The sequence below is a fragment of the Arvicanthis niloticus genome, chromosome 13, assembly GCF_011762505.2.
Source record: "Arvicanthis niloticus isolate mArvNil1 chromosome 13, mArvNil1.pat.X, whole genome shotgun sequence".
Taxonomy (NCBI): domain Eukaryota; kingdom Metazoa; phylum Chordata; class Mammalia; order Rodentia; family Muridae; genus Arvicanthis; species Arvicanthis niloticus.
The window spans coordinates 52321175-52348315 of NC_047670.1; the positions used below are offsets into that span (position 1 = coordinate 52321175).

The 27141-nt window shown below is 40.9% G+C and overlaps 1 protein-coding gene across 34 annotated transcripts in view; it reads right to left on the minus strand.

Moving 5' to 3' along the window:
• The window catches only part of Rbfox2 (RNA binding fox-1 homolog 2), a 238402-nt gene that overhangs the window by 141609 nt on the left and 69652 nt on the right, over positions 1 to 27141 (minus strand). For 28 of the 34 annotated variants that reach the window (XR_013103347.1, XM_076911545.1, XM_076911553.1 and 25 more), the window contains exon 2: positions 13168 to 13218. The exons of the other annotated variants lie outside the window; for them this stretch is intronic. Coding sequence is in view for 26 of the 28 variants with exons in the window: in XM_076911545.1 (XP_076767660.1) it covers positions 13168 to 13218 (51 nt within the window). In the remaining 2 variants the exon portion in view is untranslated. The remainder of the gene's footprint in view (positions 1 to 13167; positions 13219 to 27141) is intronic. 34 annotated transcript variants of the gene reach the window in all.

Here is a 27141-nt window from a genome sequence, read left to right on the forward strand (position 1 = left end):
TAATAATGCTCTTTCACTAATAACAATCTGTTTTAAAATTGTTTTTCACAGGCCCAAAAGCTGCATGGGTTATTAAAAAGAAATATCTAAATTAGGGGCCAGTTAACTATGGTCTGTGGGCCATATCACCATATCAGCTTGTCATCTGTTCTCTAGTTCTGAACATCTTCTTGTTCTCTAGTGTTCTCTCTCCTCTCTCTCCTCTCTCTTTTTCCTCTCCTCCCCCCCCCTTTCTTTCCCCTCCCTTCCCCTTTTCCTGGTGTTCTTGTGTATATATCAATGTCTATATGTATAGAGACCCAAGGGCCACCTTGAGAATTTCTCTGGAGTCAGCCACCTTGCTTTATAAGACAGTCTCTCACTGGGACCTAGGGTTTGTTGATTGTTAGGCTGGCTGTCCAGCAAAACCCAGATATCTGTCTCTGACCTCTGGCAGTAAGACTTAAAAAGGTCCACCATGTACAGCTTTTTCCATGGCTGTGGGAGATCAAACTAAGGTCCCTGTGCTTGTGCACCAAGTATTTTATCAGCTGAGCCAGCTCCCTTGCCCCAGTCTTGTTTTCTTTTTAAGGTATGAAAACAAACCTCAAAAACCGTGAAATGGAGCTGGAGAGATGGCTCAATGGTTAAGAGTACTACTGACTGCTCCTCCAGAGGTCCTGAGTTCAATTCTCAACAACCACATGGTGGCTCACAGCTATCTGTAATGGGATCTGGTGCCCTCTTCTGCTTCTGCTGAAGATAGTGACAGTGAACTCACATATATAAAATAAATAAATCTTAAAAAAAAAAAAAAAAAAAAAAAAGCAGGTGAAATTTTTATTAAAAATTTTAATTTCTCGGCCTACCAATGAAATGTTATTGGAGCTGAATTTTGTTTGTGTCTCCTTTCCTCAGAATTAACAGAGTGGATGGCCCACAGAGCCCACTTACCTAGCCTAATACTTGACAGAGGCAGAGCCTACCCCATTCTGAACCACTGAAACATTGTTTTGGGGGCCTTCATTTTCACAGAAGTTCACTATCCACGTGAGTGAGGTATCTGCCTCTGCAGTCTCAGCACACTGAGTGTACCCGACCCATCTTGTCTCCAAAAACACTCTAGAAGCTGCTAATATGCTTTCAGCTAATTTATTTTTTAGCATTCCTTTGTACAAATAAGGAACAAAACCTCAGAGAGGTAAAACATCAGGCCCAAACTGGAATTTGGATCTGACACCAAAGTCCTACAATCATTCTCCAGTGGTTTTCAAACTGTTCCCATCAGCTTCAGGGCCTCCCAAGTGAAAAAACCAAGATGCAGGCCCCAGTTTCTTCATGTTTCCACCAGAACCACCCACCACTTACCTACTTGTACAAACTGCCTCTGTAGCTCATGCTGTGAGCTATGAAATGACTTCTGACACTTACACGGCTTGCTACACAGTACGCATTCCCCTCTCCCTTCTAGAGCATGACATTTAGATCCCACCCATTAGCAATGTTACCCAAAACTTTTGAACAACACCCACATGTAAGTTACTGATCTCAACTACTAGATTTTAATAATATAAATTCAAGAGTTTCATTAACACTGACCACTTAGGCCATTGCAGGGCTACACTCTCTTTCTGTCCTCCAAGAACTATCACAAGGAAAATCATGTTACCTTGCAGCTATAAAGCTTTGCCTGACCACACCATCCAATCCTCTAGCACCTGGGAATCTTGTGCTGTCCAGATCTCCAATGCAAGCTGGCATCTCCCAGGAGCTTTAGTCAGGCTTCTGTTCTAACTTCCTCCCTGTGTGGTTAACATACCTGTCGACTGAGTATATTCTATAGCATTTTATCCACTTCATTTTGCCTCCTCTTTAAGCACTGTGAGCCTCAAAAGAAATTCTTTGTGTGACAATAAACTATAGGACTCACCAAATCACACTTGATTGCTTCCTTATTGCATCTGAAGAGAAATTATTTTAAAGAGCGTTAAGCCTGTAAGCCTGGAGTTCAGTGCATCTCACCAAACAGAAACCAGCTATGACACGTCTGAGTTTCTTATCAAGCTCTCACAACAGGAAAAATCTTAATTTCCTCATGTGCCAGTAAAGATTAAAATTCCATCCCCTTGCATATAGACTCCTTGGGTCTCACTGAGATCAAAGGAGCACCAGTATGAAAATAACAGGGAGGAACAGCAAGATAGAACCTCTCAGTGAAGGGGAAGTTAATGCCTGCTACAGAAAAATCAAATAGAAAACAAAATTCTTTTAAAATTTGTTTTGTTTCTAATTTGTGTTTGTTGTGTGAATATTAAAACACACACACACACACACACACACACACACAAACTGTTTATGCTCACATTGGGTGCAGAGGCCTGACGCAGAGGCCAAATGAATGTTCTGGATAGTTTTGATATTTAGAGATACAGTGGGATTGAGAAGCAAACTCCAGTGCTCTGAAAAATCAGTGTGTACTTCAACCTCTGAGAAAACTCTTCAGCTCCAAAGATTTCTTTAAATTATTTTTTAAATCAAAATGAAAGTAATGAAATACAAAATGTCTAGTTGAAAATTCATAAAATTTGAAAGCTAAAACATTTAGATTGAGAATTTGGATTCTCTAATTCAAAGACATAGAACTCCTAAGCCTGATTTAACCTCCCCATGCCTGATTACCTATATACAGCATGAAGTATTACTTAATCTCTCCTACAGGTTCTGGCAACATTGTGCTCTCCATGTGTTAGTGCCTTCGTTACACCATCTCTGCCTGGCCACCTGCTTTCTCGAGGTTAGAACACACCTACTAAAACTAATGTGCTGGTTGGGGATGGGGGCAATCATAAGACAACAGAATTAGAGAATTCTTAGGCAGTCTATGACCCAGATGATGCCAGGAAGCTTGTGAGAGCACTGACTGAGGGTACAACGAAGAACAAGGGGCAGTCCTAATAGGAGACACACAGGGGACATTCTACTAATTCAATAAAGACATTTATTGGGTGTTTTAAGAGCCTTCAAGGGCTAGATAAAATGACAGATTTACATTTAATACCCACTTGACCAAAGTCATTAAACTTGTAAGAGGTGCTCTTTCACAGAAGATCAGATATCTTGCTTCTTGAGTATTAATTTTTCATAAAGTTCTGGCAAGGCAGAGGTGATGAAATCTGGCAGTCCAACCAAAGCTGTCCTGTTCCCCACTTTGTCCAAATATATCAGGTTCTTATCACAGGATTGTATGGGCCATAACCTTTTAACCAACTCACAGAAGTGGAAAGCATGTCCTTCGGAGGACAGCAGACACCAAGAATCTATTCCTACACAAACCTATCATCAAGACTTCATGGTGGAGGCAGCAACTAACGTGAGACTTAAGGATGGGCTGAATACAAACATGAGAGGTACCCTAAGGGAAGGTCCTGGAACTTAAACCCATTCCCTTACCCAGCCCTACAGTAAAGCTGGGACACAGAGAACCTTACATGAGGGAGGGGAGCGGTGGTTGGGCAGCACAGGAGTGCTCAGCAGAGACATGTTAAGCAGTGTAGTGAGCCTCCAGTGAGGTCAGAGCTGTGCTTTTGCTTAAGTGCTAATTATAGAGAAGCTACTGCAATACAATTATAGTGGCTCAAAAATTCTAATACTAAAACACTGTTGATTAAAGCATTACTACACAGTGATATAGACTACAATCCAGATGAGCCTCAAAAGCATTAATGCTAGATAAGAGTCACAGACAATAGATTAGGTACATCACACAAGTCCAGCAATAGGAAATAGCCTGAAGAGAGTTTCAGTCAGAAAGCCTACCACAGTATTTTTCTTTTAGTCAACAACTGACTAAAAGAGAAGTTGAATAAATATTGGGAGTGACTGAGGTGTCCTAAAACTGGAGGATGATGATGGGGCCATTACTCCATAATTTACAAAGTCACTGAATGGAACATTGTATTGGATAAACTTTATAGTATGGAAACTATACCTCAATAAAGCTTTTAAAAAACGACTGCCACATGTGCATTTAAATAGATTCATATCCTATGCATATCTGTACATATGTAGTAGCTGGGGGGGGGGGGGGATAGTATATATAAGAAAGGAAGTTAGTCATGTTACTGTACCACTTAACTATAAAAATATTTACAGTGTTAATGATGCATCATATACCTATAAAGCAATGATAAATAGTGGCTTAAGAAATAATAAATTTATTAGATGGAAGAAAGTATGCATATAAAATGTAATTCCTAGCTGCAGCAGCAGGAAGCCAGAGAACATGTACAATCGATAAATAGGAGAAAGCAGAACTCGAGTAGCAATAGAAAACCCGGCTTGTGAGCACCTGTGAAAATGAGAGACCTGGGGGCAAAGCCAAGGCCAACAATCCAGTCAGTGAAAACTGCCGCATGTGTCTCCCTCCCTCCACTAGAGGGTGTAAGCACAACACCATGCTCAGGAGTGGGGGTGGGGATACTGGACTGTAAGGAACAGAAGAAATAGTTAACTTAGGGACCCATCATTTTAATCTAGCCTCTAGCTGGGGTCAGGGATAGCTGGGGGATAGCTGGGGACTGGATGCTTAAAGACATGAGCATACTCCTATTTTTTTTGTTTATATTTACTCTGAGACTTAAACCTGGGGCCTCAGGAATGCTAAGTGGCCTTTACATTCCCAGCCCTAAGGTTGAATTTTGAAGGACAAGAATGATTGAAATAATGTTTTCCCAGAATCACAGATTATAATTCATTAGCAAGTCCAGGAAATAATTTCGACCAATCAATTGATAACCACAATCAACAATTCTTCAATGGAAAAGAATAAAATGGAAAATTTCAAGATACCTAAAACATAGCAGTGCTATGTGGTAAAACTAATGGGGGGGGGAGAGAGAGAGAGACAGAGAGAGAGAGCGAGAGAGCAAGAGCGAGCGAGCGAGCGCAAGAAAGGGAAAAAGGGAGAATGGGAGGGAGAAAGAAGGGAGGAAAAAGGGAGGGAGGGAAGGAGGGAGGGAGGATGAATTATTTAGTTAGCTATGTGTATATACATGTGCACACTGGCTTAAAAACTGAAAGGCACACTCTACACAGAGCTGCGTCCATTTTTAATCGTGGAGGCACTAAGCTGTATAAACTGAACCCTCCCTTCCCCACATCCTCTGCCCATAATATCTACCCACCAGACGCAGAGCAGCCAGCTCTGTCTGCATAAGGACAAATGACTACAAGAGATATGTTTGCTTTTGTCCTTACTTCCCAGTCAAAATAACTAAAGTTCTGAAAATCATCACAAAAACTGCTCTCAGGGGCTGGAGAGGTGGCTGGGTGATTCAGAGCACTAGCTGCACTTACAGAGAGAATCTAGATTGAGTTCCCAGCATCCACATGGGGAATCACAACCATCTATAACTCCAGTTCCAGGGGATCTTATTCCTTCTTCTGACCTCAAAGGTATCAGACACACACAAAATGCTCATTTATACATATAGGCAAAACACTAAAAAGTAAATAAACAAATAAGTCTAAAAAAATTTCAGGCTAGTTAACTAAAGTTCATCACTTTTTCCCACCTTCAGTGTTAACTCCCTTATACATGCCAACTTAAACATCAGGTCTGAAATTTTCACTTATTTCTGAGACTCACTAAAACATATTCATTCACACAATCAAAGGAACTTTAAAAATAGAAAAAAGTCATTCTTCAATCAAACCAAGAGCCTGACAATATAACAATAATTGTCTCTAATTTTAAAATAAAGAGATAAACGACCAGCCCTTTAAAGCAAGACAAGAAGAAAACCTGACAGAAACAGAACTTTAGGACATGAGCACTTTGGTTTTCTTTTTATAAAATAGGAAGAAGTCCAATTTGGGCGAGCCACTCTAAAAATCAAATGAGACACAAAGAGCTCTGTATACCTAAGCCACAGAGCACTTTACAAACATTTGTTTTTGTAATTTTCTAAAAATCCTCTTTCTACAGAGCCTGCAACACTGAAACCTAAGCCAGTCTGTTCTCATCTCCATGGCTCACTGTAACACCTCATTCACAAGCAGTAAGTGTGAGACACTGAGAGAGAGGTGCCTGAATTCAAGCTCTAAGGACTAGGGAAGGCACTGCAGTGTGAGCCTACCACACTTAGTTTACAGATATCCCACAGGACTGAGCATGTCAGGCGGGCCACTCTGGTCACCTACGTGCATCTGCTGGCCCTGGGGTGACTCAGAATCGGAAACCAAAGCCATCTCAGCTACAGTTGCTGGCAGTGTGCTTTCCATCCGATCACTTGCTCCGCACTTCCTGGCCACGCTTCTAGCCCTTCTGCCCATCAAACCCAGTCACAATTCTGCACTTTTCCATCATGCCCTCTCACAACCCCTGAACTATATGCAACATGCCACACAAGTTTAAGTTCTAGATGCTATAGAAATTGATGAAATCAAGGTCAGGGTTCTTTGCAAACAGTTCACATTTGAACGCTTTGAGAACATTTAATAAGACACGAGAAATCTTTGCTCAGTCAGATTAGATGCAGGCAAGACAAACGTAAAGAACAGCTGAAAGGGAACAAGAACAGACCTCCATGGGGCTACTAGGAGTGCCATTAATGTCTTTAAAACACACACTTCCAAGTCTGGTGACATACCTGTGACCCCAGCACTTTGCAGGCTAAGGCAGAAAGATCCCAAGTTGGAAGTGAGCTTACAACACACAGGGAAGCTATCTCAAAAAATAAACAAAAATTAACAGACACTGGACATTTTGTGAAGCTAGTTTATGAAACAACCTAGTAGCATTTCTATCAGTAGATCTGTATGCAATTTTAAACAAACATTTAAAATTACTTTCTTACTTCAACCAAATGTTTAGTCAACCCTTGGTGATCTGCTAGTCTGTATCACAGCTAAAATAAGCCTTTATACAATGCCACCCAGTTGGTCTGAGGCTGTGTCAACATAATTGTCAGCATACCTTTCTTTCTACTCTCAGAAGTGCCCCAACTTGAACAACAGGTTAATAAATAGTCACCTTAATAACAGTAGATGTATAAAGTTGTAACACTTAGAGGTGGCAAAGGACCAGTCTTAGGATCCCTGCTGTATTTTCAAGATTTCCTCTGACAGCCAACCCCAAATCAATAATCTTAACAAGTCAGTGAGGTTTTTATAAAGAACTAAGACCTCTTCTAAACTGAACTACCATTCCAAAGTCCCTTCTGTACAAGAACTCAAGACCTGACACATGCAATTATTCTCCCATCTAAAAAACAATACATGCTTACAGTCTTATTTTTACTATATTAGGGTACATTTATAAGTGCATGCATGGCAAATAGTAGTTGGCTGTCCACCAGAATTAGATGCTGAAACTGTACACTACGGCTGTGGGACATGAAGAGCTCAGGCTGTGGTTGAGATGGGGCATCTTCTGCTGGCCAGCCTGCACAGTGCCAGAACTGCTAATCAAGTGCTGTGGAGACACCATCAAAGCTCTCGATTAGCGGTAGACTCTGCTTTAATAGAGACACTGGTCAGGCAAGATGTACCACGGTGCAGTGGTGACATGACTTTTATAAGAATAAACAACCAACCACCTTCAGACTAGAGTTAAGTCTGTTCCATAAGAAGGAATCCATGCCTGGTGCTATAAATCTGGTCAAAAGCCTTCAAGGATGGTATGGAGTCATAGATCCTAGCAGAGAAGGTACAACTGTTATTTTTCCTAAAAGGACATGATGTGCTCATCCAGGTGCTACCTAAGCAAACATGCTAATCTCCATAGACAAATGGTGCTGACAGACTTGATCAGAAGACAGTGCTAACCCACATAGAACTGGTCAATAACTGAGAATAAGTGATTATATAGCATTCAGCTATTAACAAGACATCTATATCACTCACTCTAAGACATCACAAAAGAGAGAACAGAAAGAATGAGAGAACTAAGAATGGGCTAGAACATTATAGAATGCTGTCTTTTGCGTACATGTTTGTGGCACTCCTGAACTCAAAGAAGCTGTAATTACCTGCACAAGACTGGCCATCAACATTCATCAAGGAACAGGATGGGACTCACGAGGTTCACTTGCCTTTAAGAATTTATAAGTAGTTAATGGTGTCTTGGGGGTGGGGTGGGGTGGGGTTCCAGTGATACAGCAATGCTACTGTAAATAACCTCATCCCATGCTTCTAAAAGCAGCCTTTTAAAACCCATTAAGATAGGCATGGGGGAGATGAAGCAGAAGAGGGATGAATTGAAAAAAGGGTCAGCAGCTGTAACACAGGGACAAGAGAGAACAACAAGGGTATATTTTATGTGCACTAGTGTTTTGCCTGAATGTATGTCTGTATGATGTATCAGACTCCCTGGAACTAGAGTTACAGACATTTGTGAGCCACAATGTGGTTGCTGGGAATTAAATCTGGGTCCTCTGGAAGAAGAGCCATCGCTCTTAACCGCTGAGCCATCTTTCCAGCCCCCAGGAGCTAAAACTCTAAATCACTAAATGATATTACCAGCCTAAAACCCTTCATGGCTTTGATAAATACTTAGCTTTTTAAAAAGCTGATTCTACATCTGTGAAACTGAAACACTGTTTGCCTTCTCCACTTCTTCAGAAAGACCACACTGGTAAATACTATTGTGTGCTTGAGGACTTTATGAACAAAATGGACTGCTAGCCCAATGACTGCTCAGGAAAAAAGGCTATGGTAACCTTGCTTAAGAAACCCAAAGTGGGTTAGAGAAGGTGCAGAGGTTAAGAGCACTGGCTACACTTCCAGAGCCCTGAGTTCAATTCCCAGCAACCACATGGTGACTCATAACCATCTGAAGAGCACTGGCTGCTCTTGCAGAGGACTTGATTTGATTTTCAGCACCCACACGGGAGTGCACAACCATCTGTAACTCCAGCTGCAAGAGTTTAGAGAGCATTTCTGGCCTCCATGGGCACCAGGCACACATACATGCAGGCAAAACGCTCATACATGTGAAATAAATCTTAAAACAACAGCAACAAAAGTGCCTTGCAAGGTATGGTGATGCACACCTTTCTTTAATCTCAGCACTTGAGAGGGGCAGGCAGAGTTCTAGGCCAGCCTGGTTTACCAGAGTTCCAGGGCAGCCAGAACTACATAGAAAAACCGTCTCAAAAGCAAACCACCACCAAAAAGAAAAAAGAGAAACCTCTACCAGTAGACAGGGTTCCTTCTGCTTTTCTTCATGGGATTTTAACATAACTGTGTCTTATCATTAATAACAGGCTGAATGTGCTGCAGACATGGTAAAATGTTGATGTACTAAGTTGATAATGAACTGAGACAGTGGTCACGAACTCCTCATACCTAGATCTATGGCTAAGCATCATAAAATCTGGGAAACCTCTAAATAGAAGTAAAACCACGAGCGAGCAAGTGGATGTCAGTCACTTCCATTTTGAAGAAATGGACCATGGGCACAAGAGGCGTTCAAGATCTGATTAGGTGCTGACTTGAACTGCAGCCTTGGGAAGACATTTTACTGGCATCCTTACCATCCCAAAGAGAACATTTGCATCATCTACTGTAAAAGAAGTCAGAAAGGATGAAACGTGAAGTCACTGATAACAGCATTTTACAACATGCAGAAGAGCATTAGATGCTGATGAAAGTCCTGGATGGAAATGATTCCCACATGTTTCGAGTAGAATCCCAAAAGAATAAGGAAAGCAAATAAAGACACACAATTAAAATTCACCTCACCACCCCAACCCAAACTCCTGGATTTGCTGAGACAAAAACCACACTTGGGAGCCATAAAGATCAAGCTCCTGTTCAAGTTCAAGTTCAGCTCCTGCCCAGTGCAAACTGCCAGGTGACCCCTGTTTCACACCAATCAGTTTCACACCAAGTCGCAATGCCCTGAGTGGGAAGTCACAAGGTTAGGTGCACTAGTTAGCAGCACTTATCTGGATTCTGTATCTCTCGAGTACAACAAGCAGCTGTTCAATATTTGAGTATTTGCACTCTTCTAAGATCCCTAATTCAAAGACCCAGCCAAAGTACAAAAAAAGACCAAGAAAATAAACAGAAATAAACCTTTCACCACTGGAGTGTGCCTCAAGTAAAACCAGGAGCTTTGCCCCACGGCAAGGGTTCTGCACCGTCCTAGAGCACAGGAGCACAGGTAACGGGCACACAGAGACACAGAGCCTGGCTACCAAAGAAGCGCAAAAGAGGAGTGCAAGGCCGAGACTGCTGACTGAGCTTTCACACACTCGTACTAAGTCCTTTTGCTTAGCTCCTCACTGATCTGCAACCCCCACAGAAACACAAAACCAGGCAGTACTCTTCAGACTCTTTAAATTCGTAATTTTATTTCCCTACAGATACATCAATAAACCTGCCACCTGTCTGATCCTTAGATAGGCAATTTTATAAATAATGAACTATGTGTATTACTATCTAAGACTAGACTAGGAGATTGAATGTGACCTCCTATATGTTATTTAGCAGAAGGTAATACAGAGAAAAAGCAAAGGGTAATACAGAGAAAACTCCTTCTTACAAAGCAGTCCGTAACAGTACAATTCTCATTCTGCATGACAGAACCACCTGCAAGGATTTCTAACATTAGAACCGCTACACCCAATCTGCGACCTACTCAGTCGTAATCTATAGGGGCTCATCTCCAGGCACCAGCATTTTCTTTCTGATGTATGGCCAAGATACAGAACTATCATAAACACCATAAATACCACAGCCAGTAGAAACTCCAGGGCAGGGCTATAATAAGAAGAAAAACATACATGACTTCTATATTCTCTTTAGATTTAGGGCCAGTGACCCTATTATTTAATGTATGTGAGTACATTGTAGCTGTCTTCAGACACATTAGAAGAGGGCATCAGATCCCATTACAGATGGTTGTGAGCCACCATGTGGTGGTTGCTGGAAATTGAACTCAGGACCTCTGGAAAACCAGCCAGTGCTCTTAACCTCTGAGCCATCTCTCCAGGCCAATGACCTTATCTTTCAATTAAAATTCCCATCTTCTATTTCAACAGGAAGGATCCACTGGGAGATGAGCCTTGAGAAGAACAACTATTCTTCTGTCCTTCCTATCCTACCTGTGGGCACTCTGACATCATCCTAGCAAAAATTAAAGCCCTGGGCAAAATCTTTTAATGTGGAAGGCAGTTGTGCAGAGGACTGCTGACATCCTAGCTTCTGAGATCAGCTTCAACACTCTTGATGAGATTTAGTTCCTTCTAGACCAGAACTACTCAAACTTTCACTTAGCACTGCTATTCCTTGTGTTCCACAGGCAAGTGGAACATGGGTGGCATTTTTTAAACAACACTATAAAGAACCATGAATAAGTCTTCAAAGGTATCAGAAATCACTCTTTCAAATATCCTAAAAAATATCAATATCTTGGCAGGCGAGATGAAATTCATTCACATCACTTCTCTAAGGAATGGCTTTATGGGTCCTACCTTACTCTGTTCCAGCCTCATCTGCTCAAGTCTTTAAGTAACATAGAGATGCTCAAGATTGTACATGCTAGCTACACTGAGGCTGAGGGTTTGTATATTGTTAACGTGTAGATAAAATATTAAGGCCTAGGTAACTGTTACCTGTCTATCCTGCCATTTTGTGCTTACTAATATTATAAGGAAACGTTTTCATGTGCTGTTACTAGGAAACTTTCTCATGCCCGAGTTGACTGTATATTCAGTTATGTTCTGTGCTTTGGTGTTCTTGGAAATCAATCACAATAAAGTCAGGTAGAACAGCTTTGTATAGTTAGCCACAATAAGGTTGACACCAAACCAACTGCCAGGCAGCACTCCCTGTACCTATGTATAAACTTTTATGGTCTTTGCTTTCATAAGCCGCCCCTGGGATAGACCCCAACATAAGAGAGATGCCTGTACCAATATAAGAAGCTATTTGGAATAAAACTTCCATTGTGAGTAGGGGTCAAGTAAAACTTAAGTTCCCAAGACCTCCCTCATAACTAACACCTGCTTGGAAGAAAGTGAAAGGTATGTGGATAACTGACATCTTGGCTGGCAAGTTAAGACATGAATATTAGGCAAGGCAAGACCCCTGCCATAGCTGTATACCCCATCCAATGGGAGCAGGATTAGTGTACAACAGAGACATGTTCCTAGGAAATCCCCTATCCCTAAACACTGATTGGTGGAATAACTTGGGCTAGATGTTTGTGAATTTCAAGAATTAAAAGATCTATAAGATCCTGGCTCAAGGTTGAAGCTAGCTCTTGAGTCTAGTCTGCAGCCCTGATCAATCAGTCTTTAGGTGTGGCATTCAATAAACTATCCCTGTTTGACTGAGATCACTGAGACTGGGGTCTGGGTGGTTTGTGTGGCAGTTCCCAGACCCCAACACACACCAGCTATACTGAGGCTGTAGGAAGTAAGGCTTCGAGAGAGCTTGGAACCAACAACCCAACAACAAAGGCAACAGAAACTGCTTTTTCTCAAGTAAGCCTTCCCTTATAAAACCCACATGGCTAAGAACACCCCAGGGAGACTAATGGAATTGTCTTGCTGCAGATTATTGCAAATACTCAAAAAAAAAAAAAATAAAAAATAAAAATAAAAATCTGTGCAAGAAGTAGTCAAGTGATCAAAATTAAAAAGATAACACCAGTATTAAGAACTAGGAGGTCTGCTGGGTGGTAGTGGCATACTACTTTAACCCTAGCACTCAGGAGGCAGAGGTAGGTGATCTCTTAGTAAAAGTACAGCCTGGTCTACACAATGAGTTCCAAGATAGCCAAGGCTACACAGAGAAACCCTGTCTCAAAATGTTCCCCCTCAAAAAAACCAAACAAACAAAAAAGAAAACAAAAAACAAAGCAAAGCCAACAAAGACCAAACAAACAAAAGACCTAAGAGGTACCAAGAAAATCAGGCTAAAAATTCATAACCTAGAGATGAAAAGTGTCAGAGAAGATATACTGCTAAGAGACTGCTTCTCCTGTAAGACCCATACTCTAAATAACATGACTATAATACCCACAGAAATGTACTTACTTCAAAATCTCTAAAAGCAAATTCATTGGTAAAACAAATGATACTACCTTCAAAAATGTAATTTCAGAAGAAGTTACCATTTCTCTCTTAATGCATTCTTTCAGAGCATACTAATAGAATTAGAAGCATAGACACATACCTGGCTGTCCCTTGCTGGGAATCCATGATAACCCGGGGTCAGTGGCTCGTTCTAAGACAAAATAATAATAATAATCAAACTTCAAAAGAAAATGTTAAGAATCAAAATCATCCAAGCTAATCAAATATAAACTTTGTCCCAAGTTTTCAAAATTGGCCATTTTGATAATCTACCTGCCTACTATACACTCTCTCCAGCTAAATACTACACTGCCATAAACACAAACATACTACAGACAAATCCTAGTTTCTTTCTCTTTATGCAGGTAAACTGTTTCCTTCTCTGTGTCCTCAAGCTTCGTACTACTGAGACACAGAAGAGTAAGTCCTAACTTTGTTCCCACTGGAGTTTGAGCAGCCCCAGAGGCTGACACAGGAGAACAGAGTTCCACACGTTTCCATGTGTTTCATCCTGTTGAAAAATGCTTTCATTCTAGAGAGTGTCAGTTCCTCTTTCAGTTCTGTTATCCTAGATGCAGTTCCACTTCTGTTCAGGACTCCCTTACCCCTCAATCACCAATTGGGCTCAAAGTGACTCCTAGCATGTATACATATTAGTGTTTCTTACAGTACTGCACAGTTCACTTTCCACCTTATCTATTAATTTCCTCCTTTTAGAATTCACATTTAGTGTGTCTCCTCTTCATACTAAACAGTTAAATCAAGATCCCTGAGGGCAGAGGTGCTTGCCAACAGAAGCTATGGCACTAATTCAGCACCACAGCACACACACACATCAGGAGCACCCACTTTGGCTGACTGGACCAACTTGATCATCCAGGCAACAGATACTGAGTGCTAAAACTTCCAAATTAATGTTAAATGACTGAAGACATGAGAAAGGTAAGCAAATGTTTTCCCTGACTCCCAAGAAATTTTATGAGACAGTGCACACACAAAGGACAAACAACAGCACATAATTTCTTTGTAATTTCTAAGAACCCAATGTAGCTACTTAAATAGCCTCATCCTCTTCCAGGCACTTGGATTTTCATTCATACTAAAGAGAAGAGGAATTTTCACTGATTGGGCTTCATGGGAAAAGAATAAAATTTGTGCTTAATGGCATCTACATCAAAGATATAATTATATTCAATAAGCATGGTTAGGTATTCATATATAGTCAAAGTCTGCACTCCCTTCAAAACCATAAGAGGTAGAGTCAATTTAAGCTTATACAGGACCACTGTCTCTTGTCCATCATCTCCTATACCCTCCCAAGATCTAGCACAATGACTAACACATGGTAGGCACCTAAAAAAAATATTTAAGCAAATAAATGGAATTGGTCTTATATACGATAGCGATTCTAAGTTATTTTCTGTACCTGTAAAATTCTTTGGACACTTAAATATTTATAGTCTCCTCAAAACAAAACAAAACAAAAACACCAACTCTAGCCTTAAGAGTTTATGAATGGCCGGGCGGTGGTGGCGCACGCCTTTAATCCCAGCACTTGGGAGGCAGAGACAGGCGGATTTCTGAGTTCGAGGCCAGCCTGGTCTACAGAGGACAGCCAGGACTAAACAGAGAAACCCTGTCTCGAAAAACCAAAAAAAAAAGAGTTTATGAATGTTGAAAACAAAAATCTTGAAGAAAAAAGCTGAACAATAAGATTTCCAAGTTCACTACAAAGCTTTAGCAATCAGGAGACTGTCACACTGGCCTAAGGACAGGCACATCTGCTTCTGCTTAAGGATGAATTACCCTTCCCTTCCCCGATGTACCTTTCTGTGTGTGTGTGTGTGTGTGTGTGTGTGTATGTGTGTGTGTGTGTAGAAACCTCACAATTATAACCAAATAATGCTTGTTTATAACCAAATAATGCTTGTAAAGGATGCCAAGAAAGTCAAGGGCAGGAAGAACAGTCTTTTTAAGAAATGCTGATGAGGCAACTTGAGATCCACATGTAAGAGGAGTTAGAGGCCGGGCCACATACTAAAGTAACTCCAGCTAGACTGTCTGTCTCTTACTTTAAAATAACAGTTAGGGGCCGGCAAGATGACTCAGCAGGTAAAGGTGCTTGCCTATGACCAAGCCTGAAGTCAGTCTCTCAGACCACAGGGTAGGAGTCAAGAACTGACTCCTGAAAGTTGTCCTCTTTCCTCTACACATGCACTCTGCCATGTATCTGTATGTATGTAAACATGTACATGGGTACACAAACACATTTTTAAATTAAAAAGGTATTAAAATAAAATAAAAATGATAATTAAGGGTAATGTTGACTCTCACATTAACAATTACAAGAAAGAAATATAACTTAAATTATTTATAAAAAAAATGGAGGGGGGCGGGGCAGAAAAATTAGCCAGGAGAGGACAGAGAACAGGAATCCTGTCATCCACATGCACCTTACTTGTTGTGAATCCTGTATGTAGATTTACCGCAAGGCTATTCCCTAACAGTGATGGTGTCAAAGAAAGCCATTAGATCTTGAGCAGTCCAAGCAGTGTAACTCAAGGTCGGGAAGGAGGAGGAAGACGGGGACATAGAGAGGATGACACAGGAATGTGTAAGGGTGTTTCCTGCCGTTAGGAGAAACTGCTGCCCTTGGCCTGCGGAACCCAGAACTCAAGGGCCCTGTTCTTCCCACTTTTCAAGTTCTCATCTCAACGACCGTCCCATATCACCCTTTAAAACGATAAAGATTTCAGCATTTTCTCAGAGGGGTTATATCTGATTAAGAAAGTAGTCAAAAAGTCCTAGTGCTTGCTAACAAGGACTCATACCCCAAACAACAGTCCACATACATATCCTATGTCCTGACATTCTAGAGACCAACAGTACAGAAAACTCTGTTGAGTGGGGGGGGTCGGGGAGGGGGAGGGGGAGGGGAGGGGGAGGGGGAGAGGGAGAGAGAGAGAGAGAGAAAGTGAGCATGATCCTGGGAGCTCATGTCATCAAAAACACTAGAAACAAAGATGGAATAACATCACCATCTGTTGTACCACAAAGCTAAGGCTATTGGGAACTCTTCTGTGTGTTGGAGAGTAGTGTCTCAGAGTGGTCTAAACTAAATGAAGAAGCACGGTTTTCCTTTTCAATTGTACCATGTACACCCATCTCTAACAATGCATTAACTTCACAGTATGTGTTTCCTAGCAACCCGCTCAATTCTGTGTGAGGTTCATTTCTACTTAGTGCACCCTGCTACATCCACTCATTCTCAGTGCTGCTCTATTACAGTATCCTAAATGCCAACAGGTATTTCCATCCTACTTTCTTGATAAATACTGAAATTCCTCTCTCTCATACTCTGTGCTTACTAACCATACAGCCTGTGGGCATCCTTTTAGAGTTGAGACACCACTTCCCATCCATGAGACCAGCAAAAAACAAATGACTGCACAAACCGGGATCATGATACCTAATGGAGGAATGTAAGTATACAGGGGCCACCAACAAACAATGGGACAAAAATACCTACTGCACACTCCACCTTAAAACCCACTGTTCTCTCTGCTCTAGAGACTCACCAGTACACATGCTCAGGAAGCATGTGTGCGGATTGTCTGTGTTGTCAATCATAGTGAAAACTTCCTAGGAGGAACTTCCATTTCCCTCACAATGGGGAAATGTTATCATTTATATAGTTTCAACATCCTGTGTGCCAGTTTAACAATAAAGAGAACTCTCTAAGAACTATCTAAGCCCATATAACTCGGCTTGCATGGCATGCACTTTAGACACTGAAGATACCTTGCTGGCTTGGTGTTGAATTTTTAATCAGTGTAAAACCAACAACTGAAGGTTAAAAGCAGGGATGGAATTATAAGAAGAGTTAACAGCTTGGATAGAAATAAAGTATATAAAAGCAGGGCATGTAGCATGAAGTTATAACCTTAGCACCTGTAATCCTGAGGAAATGGGACAGGAGGACCAGGAATGCAAGTCCATCTTTGGTAATAGTAAATTCCTAGTCAGTCCAGACTATGTGAGATTCTGTCTCCAAAACCCATAAATTAACTAATTAACTATATACACATATAAGAAGTACAGTTACAACTATAGAAATGCTTACTAGCTACAGAGGCCAGCAATTAAACCTGTTGCGGACATGAGAAAGGGCAACACAAGGTCCATAAATAATTGTCAAGTAGAGAAGCCACAATGGATGCCGAGTGTGCAAACGAACACTGAGAAGTGGTGACACAGTAAGACAAATGATCCTGACTTTCCTATCTTCACTGACACACATTGGTATGATAGATCCATTTAAGCAAAAGAACATATGATTATGGAGCAATGGCTGTTTGACAATCAAGGCACCAGTGTCTTGCTACCGATGCATCCAAGTCCTGATGGTTAGAAGGCAAAGTTAGTGAGGATGGTAAGAACCACAGGTCTCTTTTTGAAAGGGGAGGAGCACAACAGCCTAATATCCCTAGCTTTTTATTAAGACAAGGCCTCCAATAACAGTGTGACAGACTAGTAATGTTGAACAGACAACAGTATGGTTTTCTGCAGCAGTGGTCAGTTTCTGCCCTCATCCCAAAGACTGGGGATCCAGCCAAGGGCCTCATGCGTACCATGCAAGTTCTCTACCACACTGTGTTGTTAACACAATGGTTTACCTTAAAAAAAAAAAAAAAAAAAAAAAAAAAAAAGGCTTTCTGAAAATTATCAGTATCACCTCTGAATTAGGTAATATGTGTGCAAAAATACCAGCAAAATTACAAAAAAAAAAAAACACTGTTGCCAGAATACTACATGGGGGAGGTATCATCAAGCAATTTTAGATACAACTAGGAGGTGCTAGGAGGACTTACCTATGCTGCGTATCAAAGATCCTGTTTCTGGTTCACAATCCCAGTTGTGATACAGACCCTAAGGAGCAGGCCATACAGTATTAAAGCTAAGTCTCCCAAGAGCCTAAGGAGGCATCATACTGCCTTATGCCTTATGGTTTACCAACCTAAACGTTGTATTAAACAACAAATATACAATGAAATAAGTGAATTAATTTAAAAGTTCAAAAGCTATCCCTCTGTTAGGTCTCAGGCAGTCCAAATATCCAGAAATGAGCTCACACTGGTCTATAGGAGGATTTCTCAAGGTTACATAAAAGGCAGTATTACTTAGGAACTTGTGAAATTGATTTCCATCTGCCGAAAGAAGTCATTTCCCTCCCTTACCTCCGGCAGAAGGGACAACTGGTTCCATTGACACATACCTGTGTCTGCATATGAAAGCTCACTACACCCTCCAGGCTCCCTCAGCCCCTATTCACAGTATTCGTTTAACATCAAAACTCCCACTCAGGTCTCCTGCGCTCCCCTACTCACAATCTCTCCTATTCCTGCACTCACTCTCTTGTTCTCTTCCTATGCTCCATTCTCTACCTCCTGTCTCCCCTCTTCTCTCCTGCTCACCCACTTCCCTAGCCCTGGCCTTGTCCAGTCCGATTCCCTTGCTCTCTGCTCTGGACTCTAGATATTCATTCGTTCCTGTTTTCCCTCACACACACAACCCTTCAATGAACCCTTCCCTAATAATGGAGTGTTCAAGTCAGCAGTTTCTTTACTGCCCTGCCCTGGCCCGCCACCAATACTTGTGGTGCTGAAACCCAGGAGAGGCACAAATAAACCCAGTTCAGCAGCACTGAACTTTTACTTTTGTATCTAACAAATCAAACCAATTTCACAAAATGGAAGAGAAAGGACACTATGAATAAAACAAAATTTGTGCCTCAGGAGAAGGAAGCAAATTAAGGTAGGAACTGACCTGTTTTCCTCCAGAGTTTGGGCAATGCCACAAACTCTGGCTGCCCATGACTTAATCTCTATTTGAAATGAATTTATTGCCTTGCATGCATTTGGAACAATGGGAGGAGAAATTATTTACACCACATGGACTGGGGCAATTCCTCTGATATTTTATTACCTTGCTCACTGCAAGTTGCTCTTTTTCAAGCACTGGTTCTTGTTTAAACAGAGAAGGAAGTAAATACCACAGGCACTAAACATGAGTCGAAGTTGCAGGTGCTAATCTGTGCAAATTGAATCACAGCAACAAATACCTAAGCAACCATGAGTTATTACTCTGCTTCCAAATCACAGGGTTCAAAGTACTTAGAGATAGGATGAAGGTTTCTAAGGAGTACAGATCTAGTAGGTCCAGCCTGCTCCTAGTTTAAGGTTCAGTTGCTAACTGGTAAACTAAGTGGTCTTGCTATGCAAGGCACAATCCACTGCCCCTCCTGGTCTGCACAGTGGATGACAGCCCTGTTACACCAACCTACACGCTGACCTTGCTGGGTGTGATGGTTTGTATATGCTCCGCCCAGGGAGTGGCACTATTAGGTGTGGGCCTGTTGGACTAGGTGTATCACTGTGGATGTGGGCTTTAAGATAGCTAGGGCTTTTTTACCCTAGCTATCTGGGAAGACTATTCTTATAGCAGCCTTCAGAAGAAGATGTAGAACTCTCAGTTCCTCTGGCACCATGCCTGCCTGGAAGCTGCCATGTTCCTGCCTTGATAATAATGGACTGAACCTCGGAACATGCAAGCCAGGCCCAAATAAATGTTGTCCTTATAAAAGTTGCCTTGGTCACGATTCACAGCAGTAAAACCCCAAGGAAGACACCAGATTTTCTACTTTGTTTGTCATCATTAGAAATACCCATGTCTAAACAAATTTCATACCAAATCTGAAGGGAGACTACAAGCTTCCCAAAGCCCATCTTTTCAATAAGCCATGAGATCTAAAAGACAAATCAACCCCTTTCTTTAGAGATGAGAAGGCTACAAAGTTGAGAAAAGTTCTCTATTCCGTCTTTCAAAAAGGCAGGTGCCAAGTAAAAGGCTGGGAAACTAGAATTCCCGTTCTCATGTCCTATTGACCACTGACCTTGTACATCCAACTTCTGTCTCCAGTTGGAAGTCAGAAAGATTAATTTTCAAATACTGGATACAAAGCTTTTCAACTGTCTGGTGCTAGCAAGCAACCACAGGGCAGTTTCTCAACTATGTAACAGAATCTCTACCTCACACAGCAGTGATGCTTAGGGAACACCAGACAAACTTGCTTGGCACAGAATTTAACACAGAGATGCTCAATGGAATAATCTCTCCTTGTTACAGAATAACTCCAAGTAGAAACTATGTAACAAGTGAACAGGCACTCTGAACTTCGCACATGTCCAAACAACTAAACTCTCTTAGCTTTCTCTACCATCATTTCCTCAGGTATGTGGCAAACGACCTTCCAGCCTCAAAAATGTTAAAAACTTGGTAAAAATTAGTGATGTTGGTGAAGAGTGATGTACAAGGCCAACCTGGGTGACACAGCAAGCCAAACAAACAAAACAAAAAACAAAAAAACTAAAAAAACAGGACTTGGGGTTACAGAACAAAACTATGTTTAAAAAAATAAGTGAAGTCAGGAATGATGGCATATGCCTGTAACCGCTGTACCCCAGGGGTAGAAACAGGAGGGCCAGGAACTCACAGGGCTAGCTTCAGCTACATAGAAAGCACAAGGCCAGCTTGAGATTCTTTCTGAAAAAGCAAAAATTAAAGGAACTGTAGCAGAGTGGTGGTGGTATAGACTTTAATACCAGTACTTAGGTAATACAGAAGGTGGAGACAGGTGGATCCCTGAGTTCGAGGCCAGCCTAGTCTACAGAGCAAGCTCTAGGATAGCCAAGGCTACACAGAGAAACCCTGTCTCAACAAAACAAAACAACAATAAAATACAAACAAAATGAATGAATAAAATCATTAGCTAGCCATCTGAGGAAGAAATGAATGAGGTTATTTCTAAGGTAAGCAGAGCAACTTTGCCTTTACAATGACTATGCCTCACACACAAGGAGGACATGCTCCTGCCATCCATCCCCTGGCCTTTTTGATTCACTTTATTTTATCCTTTTATTATTTAAGTAACATTTGTTCAAGAAAACAGAATATTATTTTAAAACAAAGAGAAATAAGAATCTGCCTTAGTTTTGATCCCTTCCACTTTTAACATGCTACAGACACAACTCCCAGTCTGAACATTTGATGTCACTGTGATGCCTTAGGCAAAGAATGCCAAACCATGAAACTTTATTTCATGCACAAAATTATTTAAAATGCAACATAAAAATCACCTTCAGATTATTATATATGTAAAGGGTATGTAAAATATATTAACTTAATGCTTATCCATTCTCCAAATCTCATTACAAACATGAAATTATTCCAAAATACAAAAAAGTAATAATCTTAAATTCTGAACATTTTTGGGTAAAGGATATTCTACATAAATAATCTTAAACAAATTTTTCCTTTCTAAAAAAGCTGTGGTTTGTAATATACAAACCTTACCATTTTATAACCACCTATCTCTAGCTTTCTAGGTTCCCCCAACTGAAACTGAGTACTTTATGCACTAACTCTCCATTCTATGTGGCTTAACAAACACCCCTCTACACTGGGTCATCACAGATCTGACTACTCAGATACTTTATGAACAGAATCTTAGTGTTGTCTCCCTGTGGCTGGCTTACTTCACTGTCACAGTATCTTTTAAGTTTATCCACATTATAGCAGGTGTCAAAGCTTTAAGTAGTACTGCACTGTATATAAACAACATAGTCCACCATCTTGTACACCTGAGCTGCTTCTCCTTGGCTACTGTAGGAAAGCTGCTAAGCATCTGTGCCCACAAGCACTGCTTGCCACTAGTCTCGAGCTCATCTAGGTTTACATCCAGGGGAACTATGTTACAGTGACTCTAATTTCTAGGGGAACTATGTCACAGTGACTCTAATTTTCTGAATTGCCTCCAGCTACTTTCCACAGCAGTTGTACCTTTGTCTTACATTCCCGTCAGCAACGACACACAAAGACCTCAACCTCTTCCCCTTCCTCACGAATACTTGCTTATCTTGTTCCTTTTTTCTTTAATAGCAGCTATCCTGTGAGTATAAAGTAGCTTCTAACATAGCTTTAACCTTTTGTTTTCTTATGATTAGCAAACTGAGCATCTTTTCCGTCCTTACTGGTCATCAATATATGTTTATAGAACTATCCTGAGAGTCTATTAAAATATTTTGCTCAATTGAGCTGTGGAAGATTATTTTGCTATTCAGTTCAGTTGCTGGCCTTGTGTTTTAGATATCAATCACTTAGTAGATACATTATTTGCAATTTTTTAATATTCTGAGTTGACTTTTCATTCTGTTATTAGTGTCTTTGATGCATAAACGTGTTTAAATCTTCTCTGGATTTTTGGCTTTGCCTTTTGAGATAGGAAGGACCTTGCTATGTAGCCCTAGCTGACCTAAAACTCTGGGCAATTGTGCTTCAGCTTCCCAAGTACTAACATGACAGGCATGAGATGCCACACCCACCTAAAGATTTTAATTTTCATAAGGTCATACATATTGGTTTTTTTCTTTTGTATTCTGTGCTTTTAGTTTTATGCCCAAGAATCCATAGCTAAACCTGGGGACATAAAGATTCACCCTAGATTTTCTCTGATCATTCTAAGATTTCACCTTCTCGTGTCTAGGTCTTGCCTCCACCCTAAGTAAAGCTTTGTACACCATGTAAGTGTCCAACTTCTTTGCATTTTTAAAGGTCCCTTGAATCTCCATCTATTACCATCTTCTAAGAATATGAAATGACATACCCATTCTATATATCTGCACAGATTTCTATTTCCAAACTGCCTCTTCTTCTGGGCCCTTTATTTCTGCTTTGCTAGCATGCATGATTTGAAACTTTTGTCAGTAGAGGGCACAGCAGAGACACTTTAGGAGGAAAAGTCCTTGCTCCCAAGTCCTAGCCTCTCTTCTATGAAAAGCAGTTTCCCTTCCATCCAGCTCCTACACGGCAGCCAACAGCTGAAAGCTTCCCCGGGAGCCCTTTGCAGACTGACACACAGCAGAAGACCTCTGGTGAGTAAAAGTCCCTTGGATTCTCCAGCATCCTGGAGAATGAACTTTTGACAGTTTGGTCTGAGACTTCATTCTCCGCCATCTAGAATTATAGGCAGGACTCTCTAACACAGTCCAGATCTGGTCTGAAGGGGTGATAAGCATGGGAGCCACTGCAGAGCCAGCTCTTTAGGTGTCCTACTTAATGAGTAGGCGCTACTGTAAAAGTTACACTCCTGTTTTGGCCTCAGTGGGAGAGGATGTGCCTAGTCCCAAAGCAACTTGATGTGCAGGGGTAGAGGGTGAAACAGGAGAGTGGGGTTGGAAGTTGACACCCAGAGGGGGGCTGGCTTCCTCTTCTAAGGGGAACAGGACTTACATGAGGGTGTACTGTGAGGAGAGGAAGGGCTGATATCGGGTTGTAAAATGAATACATTAATTTTAAAAGTTACACTAATTGTGTTCTATCACATATCAATCACATTAGTATGTTACATCTACTTCTATGCGTCCCATTGTTTAGATTTTATTTGGATTAACATAAGCCAATCCTGCATTGCGTTTATCAAATTTCTTATACAAATTCTAGCAGTCTCTCTTTCCTAAACAGGCCCAGACAAGTGAAATATTAAAAGCTAGTTACTAGTACAGAATAAATGTGTTTAATGTCTTAACATTTTACCTCACTAAAATCCTGTGATATGTCATTCTATAAGGAAGCACTCAGAGAAACCATGTAATTTCCTTACAGTATTACAAATCCAGGTCCATTTAATGCTCCAATTTTTGCTGGTTATCTACTGTTATTTATGTTTCTCCACAGAGCCTAGGAACATATCTATGCATAGAAGGACATAGCAAGTCCTACTACTACCCTTTGAATGAGCTTGGAGTCTAGGAACTTGGATCTGGGCAGGGTTCTTTCTCAGAACCAGTCATAGCGGCTCCTATCAGTTGATGCTTGTTTTCCTACTGAGAGTCTGAAATTTGGAGACAGGGTACCCCCTATGTGAACACTCCCCACCCCCCATCCAGCTGAGCTTCTATGGCAGACAGCGCTGTCACAATTCACTGTGACAAATTCTGTCCTAGGCAACTCTACTAAAAAAGAGATTTTGGTCTTTCCTAAACAGCATGGGGCTTCTTGCATCCTCTCCTTCAGCTGGTGTCATTCAACACATCTTGTCTTACAAAGCTACAGCATTACTGTACTCAGTGCTGTAGGGCCTGAGCTATCTTGGGAGGCCCCATAACAAGCCCCGACATGCTATTCACTTTGTTAAATTCTGAGTAGACAGAGAAATAGGTCCTTTGCCCTCAAGAAACTTCACAGGCTATTTAAATTCCCCTTCACTTCTCTGGTCTTCACTTCTTAGTCTGTGCACCACTAAGTGGATTAGATATATTTCCCTGAGCTAAATTTCATTCTTAGTGCTGAAGTGATGGTAAATAAATATTTAATAAGTCCATCAGACAAAAATCTGAGATACAGAGCTCTAATAAACTCAAAAGAACACACACACTGTTTTCTACCTTCCCCATCTTAGTGTGTTCTTCATTAATAATACATTTATAAACCCTTGAGTGTTCCTAGTGGGATGTAAAAGATCAGCTGTTATGGAAGACAACTTGCCAGGTCCTGGGAAGTTAAAGGAAGAGCTGCCATATGGCCTAGCCACTTCACTCCCAGGCACATAAATCAAACATAGACCAGTGTAGATTCAGTGCTCCCCAGCGACATTGTCAACTGTGACCCGAATGTCAGTACATGCACATAAAGAACAACTTAACATAAACAAAGGATTGCTATTTGGCTATTGAAAGATGTTTGCAAAGCTGACCCGTGTGTGCCATGTAGCAACTTATCAGCACACTACACCGCTGGAGGAAGCCAGCCACACAGCATATGAAGAATGGAGTCAAAATCCTAGAAACAGAAAATGGGCTGGTGGCTGCTAACAGGAAATAAAGGGTCAGATCTCTACTGGGGTCATGAGAAATGCCAGAATAATAAATATGGAGGCCCTGACAATGACTATATGCCACCAATTTTTTCATTTTAAGAAGTTAATCTTGGGACTGGAGAGATGCCTCATCAGTTAGGAGATCCAAAGAATGTAGCTTTGATTCCCAGTGCCCACACAGCAGCTCACAACTGTCTATTACTCTAGCTACAAGGGATCCATGAACCTTTTCTGGCCTCCACAGGCACTGCCTGTACATGGTGCACAGACTTACATGCAGGCAAAATACCCACATACATAAAACAATAAAGTCTTTAACAAAATAAAATTAAAGTTGATCATATGTGAATACCTGCTCAACTAAAATTGTTTTGAAAGTAATACATCCCATAGTATGATACAACTAAAGAAGCCTGATATCAGTTATTGAAGCTTGGGATAAACACAGGGACTGTGTAACATATACATATAGCATATAACAGACATCAAGCTGGCATTCAGCCCCTCCTAAGTACACAATACATGTGGGATTCTACAAGTACTGGGATGTTCCTGTTTTTCAAAATATTCCTCAAATTAAGTAACTTATGATATACAGAAAAAAACATTCTTCTCCACTTCAGACCAGGCTATCTTGTCCTGAATCCCTACAATAAGTCTCTTATCTGGTCCAGTACAGATCCATCCAAACAGCCCTCTGTGGCTTTCTTAGACCACCTACAACTTCATCACACTATCACTTCAACATTAATAGCCCTCTTTATCTTATATGATTAAGTTCCCAACATTCTAAGCCTGATCTAACCAGTTTAGTGGCCTCTTGAACAAGTACTTCCTATAAGTTTTTTTTTTTTTTTTTGTTTTTTTTTTTTTTTTTTTTTTTAATGTGTGTAGTCCTGTACTAAGAACGAAAACACAAGTTGTGTGAGGTGATGAATACCTACAATCTCAGTCCTAAGGATGTGGAGACAGGAGAATCACAAGTTCAAGGCTAGCCTAAGCTACACAAACTAACTCAACAAACAAAAACAAAAAGAAGGTAAACAACAAACTGCCAATTGGGATTCTTGTCTCAAGGAACTCTGACAACTAAGGGAGAAGGGCATGTGACCAGTGACTATAAGCCATGCAATAAAGTGAAACAAAGGCCAGACAAAAAACTTGTGAATGTGGCTGAAAGTAGAATAGGAAAGCATAAATTAACCCTGATTGTCAACCATGATTGGTTGAGGAATGCCCAAGAGATCAATAAACCACACCTTTGAGTAAGCTTTCCAAATTTTTAGTGTTTCCTTCAAAATTTATCATTGGCAGCAAAAATTGCCACTGTTTCCCCTCAAATGACAGACAAACTTTATTCATCTTTAATAAAATCTCCGCCAAATATCCCAAGTCTCAGTAATCATGGTCTGTGGCTTGTTCTTTCAACTAAAAATGGTGTCTGATGGAACAGAAGCTAGTTCAGCTGATAAACAATCATAAAATCCCTTCCACTGCAATAGACACTCAACTCAGTATGCACCACAAGTACTTTCTACATATTAATTTACCACAAGATTAATCTACAAAGACTAAAAAGATAAACAATAAGGGCACAGAATTAACTGTTATGCCATTCTCTGTTATTTAAGTATGTGGCAGTGAAGAATATAATTCCTTGGGGGCTAGGGACATGGCTTGGTTGGTAAAGTGCCTCGTGCAAAGCATGAGGACCTGAATTCTGATCTCTATCACCCACAGAAAAGCTAAGAGCTGTACACATCTGTGACCCCCCCACCCCCCGGCTGGCCAGATCAGTGAGGTCTAGGTCAGCAAGATCTTACCTTACAAAACAAGATGGGAAGTGGTTAAAAACAACATCTACTAGCAACCTCGAACCTCAGCCTACATGCTTGCACATAAACACAGGAACATGCACATGCATGGACACAACTGAAATACATGTTTACACATACTCACATGGGTATGTATACTCTCAAACAAAATCTAATTTAACAGTCATTATATTCCTTTACTACTGGTTGGTCTGTGGCCTAATAGGACCACACCTTAGTTTGATGTCATAACTGGTGCAAGAGAGTTACAGGAGGAGGAAAGAATTGTTGCCTCACAACTACCTGTGATCATGAAGACAAATTTTGC